Source organism: Sesamum indicum, linkage group LG8 (genome assembly GCF_000512975.1).
Source record: "Sesamum indicum cultivar Zhongzhi No. 13 linkage group LG8, S_indicum_v1.0, whole genome shotgun sequence".
In the NCBI taxonomy this organism is placed as follows: domain Eukaryota; kingdom Viridiplantae; phylum Streptophyta; class Magnoliopsida; order Lamiales; family Pedaliaceae; genus Sesamum; species Sesamum indicum.
Genome location: NC_026152.1, coordinates 7,980,493 through 7,995,469, shown reverse-complemented (window position 1 = coordinate 7,995,469; position 14,977 = coordinate 7,980,493). Strand labels below are relative to the sequence as shown.

At 34.3% G+C, this 14,977-nt stretch overlaps 4 protein-coding genes across 5 annotated transcripts; 1 reads left to right on the top strand and 3 right to left on the bottom strand.

Annotated features, from left to right (window-relative positions):
- LOC105167889 (uncharacterized protein At4g28440-like) lies at positions 957 to 3,010 on the top strand. The gene is made up of 2 exons (XM_011087746.2): positions 957 to 1,386; positions 2,546 to 3,010. The coding sequence occupies exons 1-2, from the start codon at positions 1,104 to 1,106 to the stop codon at positions 2,737 to 2,739; spliced, it is 477 nt and encodes a 158-aa protein (XP_011086048.1). The 5' UTR covers positions 957 to 1,103; the 3' UTR covers positions 2,740 to 3,010.
- Positions 3,896 to 6,211, bottom strand: LOC105167888 (protein NUCLEAR FUSION DEFECTIVE 6, chloroplastic/mitochondrial-like). Of its 2 annotated transcripts, none has more exons than XM_011087745.2 (3): positions 5,950 to 6,211; positions 5,703 to 5,827; positions 3,896 to 4,946 (listed from the first exon to the last, which is right to left on the bottom strand). In XM_011087745.2, the coding sequence occupies exons 1-3, from the start codon at positions 6,087 to 6,089 to the stop codon at positions 4,939 to 4,941; spliced, it is 273 nt and encodes a 90-aa protein (XP_011086047.1). In that variant the 5' UTR covers positions 6,090 to 6,211; the 3' UTR covers positions 3,896 to 4,938. The 2 variants fall into 2 exon arrangements, with proteins under 2 accessions (XP_011086047.1, XP_011086046.1); XM_011087744.2 differs by lacking the exon at positions 3,896 to 4,946 and adding an exon at positions 5,094 to 5,399 and having other exon boundaries at positions 5,950 to 6,209.
- LOC105167887 lies at positions 6,887 to 7,692 on the bottom strand. The gene is made up of 3 exons (XM_011087742.2): positions 7,567 to 7,692; positions 7,327 to 7,479; positions 6,887 to 7,223 (listed from the first exon to the last, which is right to left on the bottom strand). Exons 1-3 carry the CDS (start codon positions 7,570 to 7,572, stop codon positions 6,990 to 6,992), a joined length of 393 nt encoding a protein of 130 aa, XP_011086044.1. The 5' UTR covers positions 7,573 to 7,692; the 3' UTR covers positions 6,887 to 6,989.
- On the bottom strand, positions 11,281 to 12,271 carry LOC105167886 (protein E6-like). The gene is given in 2 exon segments (XM_011087740.2): positions 11,281 to 11,680; positions 11,683 to 12,271. Coding segments are annotated over 2 exon segments (849 nt in total). The 5' UTR covers positions 12,208 to 12,271; the 3' UTR covers positions 11,281 to 11,356.

Genomic DNA, 14,977 nt, shown 5'->3' with positions numbered 1-14,977 from the left:
TATAGACAATGACGTATTCTTTGGCCTATTGAGGATAGTGCCTAGATGATAGCGTTGTTGTACTATAATTTTACTCATTTATGAAGATTATATTTTAAAAAAAAAAAATTAATTATGTAAATAATTAAATAACATAGACGATAATTACGACCACTTGATTTAATTCTAACAAACAATTATTAGATTTAACTTAATTATTAAGAAACAGTTACCATATCAATATATATCTATATATATATATATATATCCTGAATATGATCAATTATAGATAACTAGTTATGATATAAACCCATAATATTTATGAAATTACCTTGATCTCGCGCGGTTAAAATAATAAGCTTCATGATTACTATAAAGTAGTTGATATTTGATAATATGTAAATTTCCCAAAAAATGATGAGTACATGGCATATATGCATGATTGTACGTTTAGATCGATTTATTGTACCATATGATATGATTGAGAAACTACTACAAAGTGGGGCCTCTGCCTTTCTATACATTTGCTGCCAATATTAATTTTCATTAATTATTATGTATCGTTCTCTTCCTATTATCTTAAACTATAACATTACATCATTGCAAGTCCGTGAATTATTATTATTATTATTAATATTTATATATAATTATGTCAAATCTCAAGAAAGCATCAAAGAGAAGAAAGTCAGAAAACTCTTTTGGGCCTGAATTCGGTCACTACAGTTCTTGGGCTTTAATGGGATTACCCGAATCCACATAGCCCACAAAGGGAATTGCTCCAGTAGCCCAACTTGCTTGGGTTAAACTGGATCAGTGCAATCCAACAACGAAAATGGGCCATTAATGAATTATTTGGGCCAGAACTATGTTTTTTGGGTTGGGTTTCACTAAATTCTAAATTCTCGTATAAATTGAACGAGGCCTGTTACGGCGTCGTTTCGGATCACCTAAAATTAGTCTTCGAACTGCAACGAAATTTCCACATTTCCTCCACTCCCGTCCATCACAGTTCAGGCTTCACACAGTTTTATAATCTTGAGAATTAGGGTTAGGGTTTCTCATCTCCCCGCCCCAGAAAGCGAAGCCGAGAAACACCCTAAACCACACCCACATTCGCTCTCTCCATGGCAACCAAGGGCCCGTCTTCGCCGACGCAGCATCAGCAAGGTGGCTCGGCCGCAAACAAGCCAGGGTTGAGAAAACCGGTATTCGTGAAAGTCGACGCTCTGAAGCCAGGAACCACTGGTCACACACTCGTAGTTAAAGTGGTAAACTCCAACACTGTTCTCAACAAGAAGCCCCGAAACCCGACCTTTCGTGGGCCTCAAAACCAGAACACAAGGATCGCCGAATGTCTTGTCGGCGACGAAACTGGGACTATTCTATTTACCGCTCGCAATGATCAAGGTCTCAAATACTTATTCTGAAATTTTATGCTTTTTATGTTCTTTGCTCGTGAATAACGTCATTTTGTTAAATGCTTGTATTCATTGTCTGAAATCGATAAACGGTTCTAAATCGATATGATTTGTCTGTTAGGGTTTTGTGTTTATGTGGTTTTTGTTTCATTGTTGGCGTAGTGACCGACAAAATGATGTTACTAGGCTTGATTTTTTTTGTTTACTTGATAATGGAAATTTTTACGGAACACTTCTGAGAAGCTCGAACTTTTGTGATAAGATGCCTAATTGGATTATCTGAGATGCGGTTTCGAGAAAACCTGAAGAAATTGACAGTCTGAAACCCCAGGATTTGGGAGAGATGTATACTTAGAATTTTAAGCTTATCCTTTCAGCATTGGTTCTGGCGTACTCTGCCAAAATGCTCTGCTTATCATAGTTTGTCCTGTGGCACTTTCGTGGAAATCATTTTATGGCATGGTTCTATTTCTTTATGACATTGTATGTTTTTTTTTAATGTTTAAGATATGAATGGATTTGCGAAGTAGATTATTGAGCTTTATTAGTATTGTGGGAAGGGGTCAAGATGAAAATTGAGATGCTTTCATCCCTGACTTCCCTTGCAGGCATGCTCTTAAACCAAGTGTTGTTCTCCTCTGTTCTTAATCCTATTGCAAGTCCCCTGATTATTGCATAACTTTCCTCGCCTCAAATTTAAGCTATTCAAAGAATATATCTGCCCCTCCTTTTCTGTCTGGGTTTCTTGTGGCTTAGACATTGTTCTGGGTCAGTTAACTCTATGCATTGATTGTTTCTTTCAAACTTATGATTCGCTATAAAGAGCTTCTTCTCCATGGTCATTTTATTTTTAATCTTCAATGCATTCGAGATACAACTAATATTTTCTGGGTTAACCTCTTGTTATTTTTAACTGTTGGCCCATTCAAATTTTAGCTTGTAATATCGTGCTTCTTGTCAAGCCATTATAGAACATGTTCAAGAAGTATTTTGGTTTGTTGTGATACTTGTAGCTGTGATGGTATTTAGTTCTTTGATATTATAAGTCGTACTGAAGGTTGAATGTGGACATAGAATGGTATTTTGTTCTTTGATAGTGAACTGTTTCACCTGATTGCTTGTTGATGAAAAGCTTTAAATTCATGCAGTTGAGTTGATGAAGCCTGGTAATACCGTGATACTTAGGAATGCAAAGATCGACATGTTCAAGGGGTCCATGAGGCTGGCTGTGGATAAGTGGGGCCGTGTTGAGGTTGCTGAACCTGCAAATTTTGTGGTCAAAGAGGACAACAACCTGTCGCTAGTAGAGTATGAGTTGGTTAACGTCGTTGAAGAATCTTGAAAAGTTCCTATGCAATATTGATGCTATTGGAGTTCTATTTACTTTGTTGGGTCTTGGTATACAAATTTCTCTGATTAGCTTTTTTCCCCCTAATTAAGGTAATTAGCATGTGATAGGACTAATCTAATTTTGCCTTTATTGGTTGGTGTATAAAGAGCTTGTCCCTTGAGTCCGCCATATATAGTGCCTCTCGATTCTCAAATGTGGAAAAGCAAATTTTTTTAGGTCTCTTAGTTGATTTATTGTCTCTATCTCTTTAATTCTTTGTGCATCCGTTTTCTTGATTGGTCCATTTCAGCTTGGAATTGACTTAGTGTGTTGTGTTTCTTTTACTTGGCATTCTATTTGAGACAGAAAATTGTTCCATTACTGTATCGGCCTTATTAGAAGTGATGATGTATGATTCTGGAGTTGAAGTTTGCAGGGTGCACAATTATCAGTGGTGTTGGTAACTTATGTGGTGTGAAACTGAATTTTATTGCTCTCTCTGTCTGACATCTGTTTTAGTGGTGCAACACTATGATTAGGTTACTGTGATGGGTGTTGTAATAAGGGGTTGTTCTTTTGCTCATTAGTCCCAGTCCCAGATGTTTAATTTTGAAAAGCTTACGTGATGGCTTGTAAGCAGAGGTTTTGTGGTTAAATTATATTTTGTGATAAATATAGATCTTGCTCAACTCCTGGTGTAACAGAAGTTCGCGATGCTAAAAAATGAAATCAAAGATAACTTTTTGAGGTTAATTGTGTCTTGTTGCATAGCCACCGGTAACAAGGAATATGAAGCTTGGGTGGAAATATGAGTATGCCTGATTTGCTTCCATATGGCCAGATGGCCAATAATAACGAGCTTTAATAACATTACGGTTAACTCTTTAGGCACACCCATTTTTGCCTAGAAAATCCTACTATGAGCAACCACTTTGGTTTGTTGACTTGGGTAAAATGTCATAAATAAGTGTTGCCTTGCCCATATATATCTTTGAAAGACCAGTCAGGATGATGACTCGACCTCAGATTGAAACTTACGCTCATTTTAGCCTTCATATCATAGGCCAAACGAATATGTCAAGCCTATGAAAATAATACAAACCTAGCAATAACTATATCAGTTATTTGAATGTCATTTCTTGAATTTGATTGATTTTTGCGCCATTGGCAATATTTGCAGTCAATATCAACACAAATGATTCATCACTGTGTGTCGAGTGCTGGTATTTGACCGAAATAGTTCGGATAATTCGGAAATAACTGAGCAAGCAGTAGGTGCAAAAAGCGGATTAGAGAATTCTGGTGTTTAAAGACAAATACTACTGGGAACAGGAAGACAAATGGAGTATAAGCAGTTGAGAGTGGGGCTAAATCAGAGAATCTGCACCTGTAACCTATATATCCTATCCGAGCTTTCGAGTTTTATATCATGTGCTTCAGGTAAAGACTCCAGATAGCGTAAGAGTAGCTTTAACTGTGGCATTATCAGTTAAAACTTGTTTCAGACAAAACAGTTAATATGTATGATAGAATGTATGTAATCCTGATAACAGATCGTTATTCTAGGATGACTGGTTTCAATACCCACCATAATAAGGAATCTAACAGCACCACAAAAATAAATTTAGTAAAATAACATCGCATTATACATCCATATCCACATACATAAACAGTCTTTTTCCGAAAAAGAAAAAGAAAAAGGAAAGACGACTTTCAAGATGAGATGCGGCCACTTAAAATAGGTTCCAAATGAGAACTACTTCGTCGAGCCTTAATAAGGTGTCAAGCAGAAACTTCATGCTGCCAAACTGAAACAGACTCTTTTAGTTCCAGATGATATAGACTTTAAGGGGTATCAGACGGTAGCTCGACAATTTGGACTTCAGATCCAACAAAGGAGAATCATGTCTCCGAGAGTATTATTACATGCGCATTGGCATCCGTGGAACTATCAGAAATGCAGCATATCTCAACACATTCTAACAATCATCCATCTACATACAGCAGAAAGTACAACATCTTTTGGAGGGCAGTTGATATGAATTAGTTCAATCAAATTTTGAGCTACAGGTCAAGCAAAAAGTAAGATGTCATGATTATGGTTCCAAAGTGCCCGTTATTTTGGACCTTACATAAGGAACATACAAATTTCATCTTAAACAAGGAGCCAATTTGGAAATCGTCAAGTCGAAGTCAGCCAATGCGCAGTAATCACAACCCTAAAGCAAAAAACAAGCCCAAGTCAAAAGGTCATGCTAGCATTTATTTTAATCTCTGCAGGGTTTGGCAACCACAAGGTGAGTCTCAAAATATGACTAGAAGAGGGTAATTATTTTGTATAGATGATCTAGCAGGACCCTTGCTCATTTAGTATAATGACAATATTTTCTGCTGTACTGCAGATATTGTCACAAAATATCGACTATCTAGGAGCATTTGAAAATTCTCAAAGGAACATACACAGTTATGACAAAGTTACAAACACCAAGAATCTATTTTTATTGAAGAAAATCAACTAGAAATTTTATCTTTACATCGACATTCTACAAGAAATAAAAAGTTCCATGTCTCAAGCTCATCCGTGACTCAACTTATCAGGCATTTTCAGTATGCTCATGTAGATAAAACTTCTCTGGAACCATCCAACAGTCATCATACATCATCGTTGCAATCTGATGAATATCATGTATGAGGAAGATCAATACAAGATTAAATAATCAATAACTGTAGCTGAAAGATTCAAGATGATTTCCTGTTTTAGGATCAAGTTTCTCAATTATGATCATTCATCATGGCTTTATTACAAATTTTATTGATCAATATTCAACAAGCCACACCGTCCAAGACCGGCAACAGTGCTGCATCTTCTAAAATTAAAATATCTTACTTTCCCCCCTAAATCGGCCCTAACTCACAGAAATGATCAGAATCCAAACTCAACGAATGCGCATTGAAGAGAAAAACTAATAAAGTACCTTCAATACTCCAAGCCTGACCGCGAGGAGCAACCGAGAGCATGGAATTTAGCAACGAAGAGGCAGTTGCAGTGTGGTACGGCAACATTGACACCAAGCTAACACTGCTGATCCCCACAGGTGACCTATTTTGTATAACGATTAACTATCAAATTTACAGAAATAGATCGAAACATGACCAATAACAGAAAGCTGGAGTAGTTAACGCGTCTTGTAAACTTAAGTGGTTGATGTGCCTCTTCGAAACCTGAAAATGCGAGCGGAGAGCGGTTTTTCAGATGCGACTCGAAATGGAGAGGGAGCAGCCGTAGGCTTGAGTCTCGCGGTGGCGCTGCGAGCGGATGTGCTGGCGGAGCGCAGGATTGACCTGGCGGCGACGGTTGCCATGGTGGACGAAAACTGTATACAGATCGAATGCACCAATGAGAGAGCTAGGGATTTGGTTTGGTTTTAGCTGCGTCCTCTTTCCGAGTTTTTCCTAAATAAACATTATAGCATTGTTATTTGTTATATATAATCAAGATATACTAATATAGAGAAAGGCCTACCTACTCATAAATATACTCTTGTACTAATATTTTGTAAAGTTAAAAATAATTAATTTATTTAATTTTTAAATTAATTTTCTTTTTTAATATAATATATTAGTTTGTATGTTTTATTTTTATTTATAATATATTTCAAAAAGTGAATATTATTTATTATATGCACTCGAAAATAACGTATCATAATGCTTAATACAATCGTCGAATAATGATATCGATACACCATTTTTTAACTACAACAATTATATTCTTTTTTAGATATTTTTGAAATCAATTATAATTACATTTTTTATTAACAAAAATTGAATCCACATGATGTTAATACTTATAATTACATATTAACAAAAATTGAATCCACATGATGTTAATACTACTGCATCAATTCTTTTGTTGTCTTGATAATAATTAAATTAATTTTATTTTAAATATAATTTATTATTTTTATTTTTATTTATAATATAATCTAATTAATTAATACAAAAAATTCAACATTATTGGTGATGGAGAATATTGGATATGATGGTTTAATATAAAGAGATGAGTATTTATATTATTCACCAAATACTTATTTTATTCTTTAAAATTTAAATTATTTATGAAACTTATTTATGTTTTTAGAAAAACACAATATTTTCATCAAGCACCAAAAGAGTAGAGAGTGAGACGAAATGAAATTTTGATAACATGAAGAAAGGGGATAGCGTTAAATGGAAAATTCCTAAAATTTACTACACAAGTGAAGTTAGTCATCGCAGTCATTAGAGGTGGTTCCACTCCGGCCTATCTTCCTAATCACATGATGCAGCAAGGGAGCACAGTGTCCTTGCGAATTCTCATGGCCTTTGCGTAATCCTGCACGGCACCTGCCGCTAGTTGTTTCCCGGGGCTGTTCAGGCGGGTCGACCTTACCAGACGCCCTAATCCCAATTAGCCGGCCTAACGGCACACTTGGGTCTGGGAAGAAAGATGCTGTGGACTACAAAGATATGATGTGAATCATCAGATTGTGTTAGGCTGGAATAATTGTAAAACATGTTGGAATTTGCTTGTACAACTTTACAAGCTGTTAAATAATTTACCTCAGTATCCAGATTGGAGGAAGAGAATGAGGTGAAACTGATGGTGGAAGGGAAGATGCGAGAGGCGAGAGGAGGTTGTGGTGGCGCTGCCACTCTAATTCTGGCGGTCATGTTTCCAAGACCAAGCGGCCATCCCTTAGCTGTCTCATTGCCCTGTCAAACACACATAAGTTAGAACAGTAGTAATGCATCTTTTTCAAGAGCATTTCTTTTATTAATGGGATAACAGAGATGAGCTACCTCCATGATGTAGAGAGCGCGGGGGAAAAGATGAAGGATTGTGATAAAAATCTCTAAAACATATTGGAAAAACGACCCGGTAACTTTCGGGAAGTGATGATATTTTATTAATGGGCAATTGAAACAACAACAAACGTCTACGTCAGATGTTGTGAGGTGAGGAGTCCATTCGGAAATCATTAATTGCAACTAAGCTCGATTATTGGACAAATGGTCCCTTTAAACATCATTATAAGTTGTTGAATATTTGGATACATTCGTGTTTCAGTAGATTTGAGTAGAAAGAAGGTCGCCAACTCTTACAATTTTAGATGATTAAATCCAACTCAAAGTAGTTAAAATTCAAGAAAAGCGGAGTGGTGATTGTTAAAATTGTTGATGGAGTACAACGACGTCATTCACCAACCGCATTGACGCCGGTGCGGTGCGTTCATTTAAATCAATCCGTTGGAGGAAATTGAGAAAGACAAAATATTCTTCCAATCACCCGAATAATAGAATCTTTTTCAATAATAATATTTTAATACATATTAATTACATGATAGATATCATTTCCTAGCTTTTGATAAACATAAACTTTAGTGGTAATGATATTGATGCACCACAAGAGTGGAAGGACCTCCAAAAAAATCCTAAGATTAAAGGATGAACAACTTACAAAACAGAGATTAACACTTGGATGTGTAAGTCAGCAACAGTTAACTAAATAAAACGAAAGAAAAATTTGAACTGATATGAGAATAATGGTGATATGCGATAATGGTGAGATATAATTTATGTGGAGTTCAAATATGAGCTAAAAATGGCTTCTATTTATAGGTCTTCGTGGAGCAGAATTCGAAGACTAGTTAGAGTGAATTTGGTACAATTCGATAGCTACATGAGTGGGCTAAATAACATAAAAGAATCTTAGAGATTTGAACTTGTCTTAAAAGAGTTATGGCCTTTTTACTGCCATTGAGAGCCTGCTGAAGATACTCTAAAGTGATGTATCCCAATTGTTGACAATCTATATGACGTGTCAGCCTAGTTGTTTTGACGACGTATCGAGTTCATAATGTGCTTGCTCCTTGGGCTTATTAGTTTAGTAAAGATAAATAAAGGGCTTTGTGGGCCTTATTTACCTACTCATGGTCCAATAGGTTTGGGAGCAGTTGGGATAATGGGCATGCCTTGGGCCAGTAAAAGAAATGTAGAGTTATCAGATATATAGTTTTACCGGCAAAATTACATTTTTAATCTTATAGGATATGGATTCAACACTTTTAGTTTCCTACTTTATAAGATTTTTAAAATAATTTCAAAATTAAAAAAAAATAAAATAACACATCTAATCATCTATTTTATAAATTTTTAAAATAGTTCTAAAATTGAAAAAGCTCAATACACATAACTGATGGACACACAAAATTGTACATGTCCTTGCCATATATTTTTCTCAGAAACTTGGACATGGGTTAAATATGTCAAATTTTATCAATTTTAAAATTATTTTTAAATCTCATAAAATAAATGATTAAAAATATTAAACCCCTTGTCCTATTAGACAAAGAATGTAATTTCTCCGAGTTTTATGTTACTGGGCCTAGTCTTAATTTGACATATCATACTGGGCCAATTGAGGGGATCTGGTAAGGCTAACATTGTTGGAGGCATCTTTCCCAAATTAGCCCATACGTGATATTTTTCTTAATAAAATAATGGGGTTTCAATTTAAGAAAATAATAATGTGCTGTCTGATTTATATGTTTAGGATTAATTAATTCCGTTTTCTATTTTTTATAAGAATTAATTCCGTCTTGATCTCTTATTAAACTAACATACTCCAAATCTTTGCCATTTGTCTTTTATTTTAATTGGGAATGTTACATATTTTTGCTACATACAAGATTCGAAAGCAAAATCAAAATAAGAAAGGAAAAAGAAAAGATAAATTAAAATTATTTCTTTTCCTACTCGAGTCAAATTTGATAGAACCAAACTAATTTTAGAATAAATATCATACACTTGCTGTGTGATCGATAATTTTCGTATAATTAATTCAAGTTCGATAAAACTCAATTTAAAAGAGAAGTGGATCTTGAATATTCCATTATCCAAATTAGGGCCATACAGAAAAGAGCTTTTGTCCACGAACAAGTTGAAAGGGTACAAATATGCCAGTTCGTTGTCCCGCCAACACAACTGAAAATGAAATATATCCCTCAGCACCTATCTATTCTTTTCATTAAAAATAGAAGAATAATAAATAAAGAGGAAATCTACAAAAATTAAATATTATATATATATATATGTATAATTTGATTTTTTACCTTTTGACATTAACAATAATAATAAAAAGAAAAAGGACAAAGAAAGCGTTGTTTTTGGCTATTTCTAGTTTTGGACATGTATCATTAAATTTGTTGAGGACTCTGCCCATGTTCAAGAATTTACCTATGACAGCATGACAGCATGGTTCACCAAGTAATTCAAATTTTCGATCATAGAAAATTCTAACTCAAATCGAATTTAGTCAAATTTAAATAAGTTATATAATAAGTGTAATATATGTGTTGTGTAATTAATGTACAATTTAAAAAAAAAAAACCAATCACATAATAAATATATCACATCTATTTTGTAATTGATTTAGTTCCCTAGATAAGAATTTTCCCTCACAAGATAAAAGGGCAATCCTTCATGGTGCCCGTCTCTCATTGCTATTGTAATGGCTAGCTAGATTGACAAGGACGAGTATCTAAAACACTATCTCAAATCCTACCTAAGTGGGACAAAAGTCTTACAGAATAAGAATACAAGCTTGAACATAAACATTTTAACTGTGTAATAGAAAGCAAATATTTCATGTTCCTAGAAGTGAAAAAATTATATTTTGTCCCTCTAAATTTCTATTCCGAATTTTATTGTTTCTTTTTATTTCAAATATTATGATATAAATTTATCTCTCATACATCCTTTATGTATTGTATTGAGTTCGACGTAGATTTTTTATTATATTTTTGTATCATATATTGATATTATATTCATAAATTATTGAAATGTATAATTATTTTTCTAAAAATATGACAGAATATACACATAGAAATATAATATATATCATTTTATAATACAAAATTATGATAAAAGATGGATGGCGAGATGAGCAGTCCTCTACATTTGTGGAGTTTAAACTTACACGAGAAACGAGAAATGGTATGGCACAAACCACATTCAACTGCCGGGGGACAAGATTTTCTCAACTTCATAAACTCGAGATAGTCAAATCTTCCCATTTTCTTTTACCTTTTTGGTAGGTCAGTATATATGCTTTAAAAAAGTGGTATTCGGGATTTTAAATTCTCTAGCCACACCAAATAACTATAACAAATTCTGATTAATTAGAGAAAGTAATTATATATTATAAAATATTTTACAATTTTTATTTTAAAAATACATTCAAATTAAATTTGAATCTAGTATTAGACGTTTCATCATACACATATCATATGTGCATTAATTATTCATGAACCTAAAATATTTAGATTGATTTAAATCGTATATAATGAATATACAATTTATTGAATATAAATTTCATTAATGCAAATACAAATTCAAAATCCAAATATTTTATCTTTCCAAACCAAGAAATACAACTTTGGAGAACATTTAAAAAAAAAAAAAGCACCGCACCTAAATTTATATATATATATATATATATTTTTTTTCTGATTTTGACCTTGAAAACCATCAACAACGACTGTAATAATTAAGTTGATTATCTCATCTCATTGGTTTCCTCATTCAAATTTCAAGGCAAATCATTCTCGTCCTGTTGGAACTCGTCTTGGTTCTGATATCCTCCCATGGAGTTGTCTCTGTTGCTAAATTCATAGGCATTTTCGCTATTCCCATAATAGTTTCTGTTGCTGTACTCATTTCTTGCTTGTCCCCTCTTCAACGTCTCATACGGGTGATTGCTGCTGTACTTGTCGGTATTAACATCGTAATAGTACTTGCCATTTTCCAAGAACCTGGTATCGCTCATTCCCTGCGGCTGGAAACCGTAGTTAGCTTCGCCGCCGTTGTTGAAGTAGTTATTACGGCGGGTGGTTGGGGGGGGGGCGGCCGCAAAAGGCTGTTGAAGCTGCTGCCACCATTGTAGTGGTAGTTTCTGTTGTTTGTGGCGGCTCCCGGGTAGCTTCTGAACTCCGGTTCTTGATCTTCTTGCTGGTTGTTGTAATAGTTTTGGTCTCCACCGTTGTAATAGTTGTTGTTGTCAGTGTTGGTCGAGGTGAAAGTTTTGTCCTCTGTAAATGGGGTGTTTTCACTTACGACATCCGGCTGAGTGACGTAGGCGACGGGGTTGTAGTTCTTGGGGAGGTACTTGTGGGAGGGCTGTTTGGATTCAGTGTCATATGCGGTGGTGGAAGGGGGGAGCTGGCCGGATTCGTGTCCGTAAAGGCCGTAGCTGTTTTCATTTTCCGGGAGGAAATTGGGTTCTGCTTGTTGGTTACTTGGAATTTCTTTAGTGTTGGTGGTGGAGGAGACCTTGTTGAAGTATTGGCTGTCTCTTGCATGAGTATGCAATGAGGATAAGAGGGTGAGGAGAAGGAGAAGGGAAAAATGGTTGGTGGAAGAAGAAGAAGAAGAAGAAGCCATTGTAGGATAGACAAGTAGATGATGTTTGTTGTAGTATAGTGCTGTGAACCTCGCTCTTGCACTTGCCATCCATTTTATAGAGAATATTGCTTATTTGGTCCCACGCAAAATAAGCAATTAAAAATGTGGTTCAATTTTTTATTTCAAATTGTATTTCATTTCATACTTTATTCAATACAGGTACGCTAGCTACTTGTATAAAGATAATATTATATATTTTACTTTAAAAAAATTTATTCACATAGTGTATGTCGAACAGAATAGGAGATAAAATCTGATTTATGACACCATTATATGTCCGTAAGCCTTCCACGCTAATTATAAAGAAAGAGATTGAGCAAACAATAAGTCGCATAATAGATGATCAGTTAAATTGCAAAGCCACGTCAGGGCTAATGATTAAATCAAATAGGAAAAAATGAAGTTGATTGATGATTGTTTCGCAACCTAATTTTGCAAGTTAAGTTGGCAGCTTGCAATGATGCGCAATAAATGCTCACACCAACATACAATTTGGAGTTTGGAGCCGGCCAAGCCAAATTACCAGCGGCCCCAAAGAAAATGGGGAATTATGAATTGGAGTAAATTAAATTAATTATAAAATAAGTATAATACATTTATTACAATTATAGGCTAATTTTTTTATAAATATATTACGTAAATGAATTAAAATTTGGTAGAGGAAGAGTAATTATGCGGGGATTGAGGAGAGGGTGGGACATGAGTTAAAATGCATGTGGGGCTCCCAAAGGTTGTCTAGGCTAAGGGATACACTTATGACCTAACGTTTTACGCTTGTAATGAGAATGCTGGGGAGGGGACCCTTCCACTTCCACTGGAGGGGAGATGGATCCTCATTCCTTCATCTACGCCAACCACTTTTTCCTTCTTCAATCCCATAATTAGGTCAATTCCACGAAACTTAATTAGATATATATACCAATTAATTAGTCGTCTACTCATATTTTATTTTCATTCAATTTCTTTAGATAAAATTATAAGGCTTCCTCAAATGTTTTCATAGTTATATATAATATAAATTTTGTTATATAGGCTATTTTAAAAGTTGATAAAAACTTCAATTTTGAAAGCAACATAGTTCCCGCATCGAATTTTTTATTTCATTTAAAATATATATATGATGTGAGGAATTTTTTTAAAAAAATTAAAGTAGACGACATAATTTTTGTACGCATGACATAATATCGTATATATTAAATTAAATAGAAACTGAAATAAATTTTGGTAGTGTAAGTAAAGGTAAAACACTTGTCCTTTCTCTTTTTCACCGTACTCTTTTTTTAGGTTGGTAATCTTCTTCTCCATGCTTTCTTATGTGTGTGAAAAAGGAAAGTGGAGAGAAGGAAAGAGAAAGGAAAAGAAAAAGAGAAAAGAAATAAAAAAAGAAAACAAGCCCTTCTTTTGCTTTTTGCAAGGACGAAAATGCCCATCCCCTCTCTTTCACCTCATTCTCTGCCCATCACTAATAATGCATCATTGTTATTTTGTTTTTCCAAGCAAATTAAAAGCTTTGTACAATGCAGCCATGAGCTTTAATTTTAAAAATTTAATGAATTTTAATAGCAGTGGTTGCCTATTTTAAGGAGTGGTAGTGCGCCAACGACACTTTATTTGATTGGTAAAGTTGATGACTCACAATCTTGAGCTCAGTAAATTTGGGTGTATGTTTAATATTTGTTGTTTCTTTGTTTCGTTCATTAATTTGAATTATTGATTTAGTTGACTCAGTCTTATATTAAATCGTACACCATGTATATATATATATAACAGTCGTACGAATTTGGGTGTGAGTTTACCTCAATAGCAGTTTGTTGTATTTTTGTTTTGTTTGAACATATTCATGGATTTGAATTATTGATGTATTAACTCAATCTATATTAGTCCCTTAGGGGACACCCTGATGGTTTGGGACTAAACATTTCACTATGAAGATGCTGGATTTCAAACTCATTGGGAGCGTGTGGAGTGGTTGGTCGCATGGCTAAAGTAGATATATATATAAGAAAAAAGAAAAAGTGGGGGTGGCCAAAGTAGATAAACATCTTGGTTGCAAGGTAGATAGAAGAGTTGCATGTTTCAGTCCATTATTTGGCACATAGTTAATAATGTTCAGCTTAAATATTTGAAAACATCTAAGTTGAAATTCAGCACACTCATTTATGTAAAATATTAACTGCTTGGCCTAACTCAATTTATAGTCCACTCTCGTGATATTAATTTGATTTCATACTATTAAATATTTGTATTTGATTTGGGCATGTGGCCGATGATTATGCATTTAATTCCTCACCCATCATCAAATTATTAACATTTTCCCCTACTTTTTCCTGCATTTTAATAAAAGAATGGGCAATCTCAGGGTTTTTAGAATGCCTAATTGAAGGTATATTTTTCAGTATTTTATTCATCACAAATTCAAATAACACCTATCTTATTCTTGGATTATTTCATTAACACAGCATGCGATTCCATCCTCTTATCAAAGTATTGCTCACTCTGTACGAGTCTTATATCTTTGTCTTGAAAATACATCTTATTGATAAAATTTATGAAACACTCAAATAATTTATCATATAACCGGTGGAGAACGTTTGAGTACGTGATTGTAAGATTGAATATGAAAAGAGATCACATCAGGGGCAGGGGCAGGGCATATTTGAGAAAGAGAAGTTGTTAGTTAATAAAATAACGAGATTAGTTGTAAGCTTTGTGCTTGACCAAACACCAACCAACTTTTTCACTTACGTCA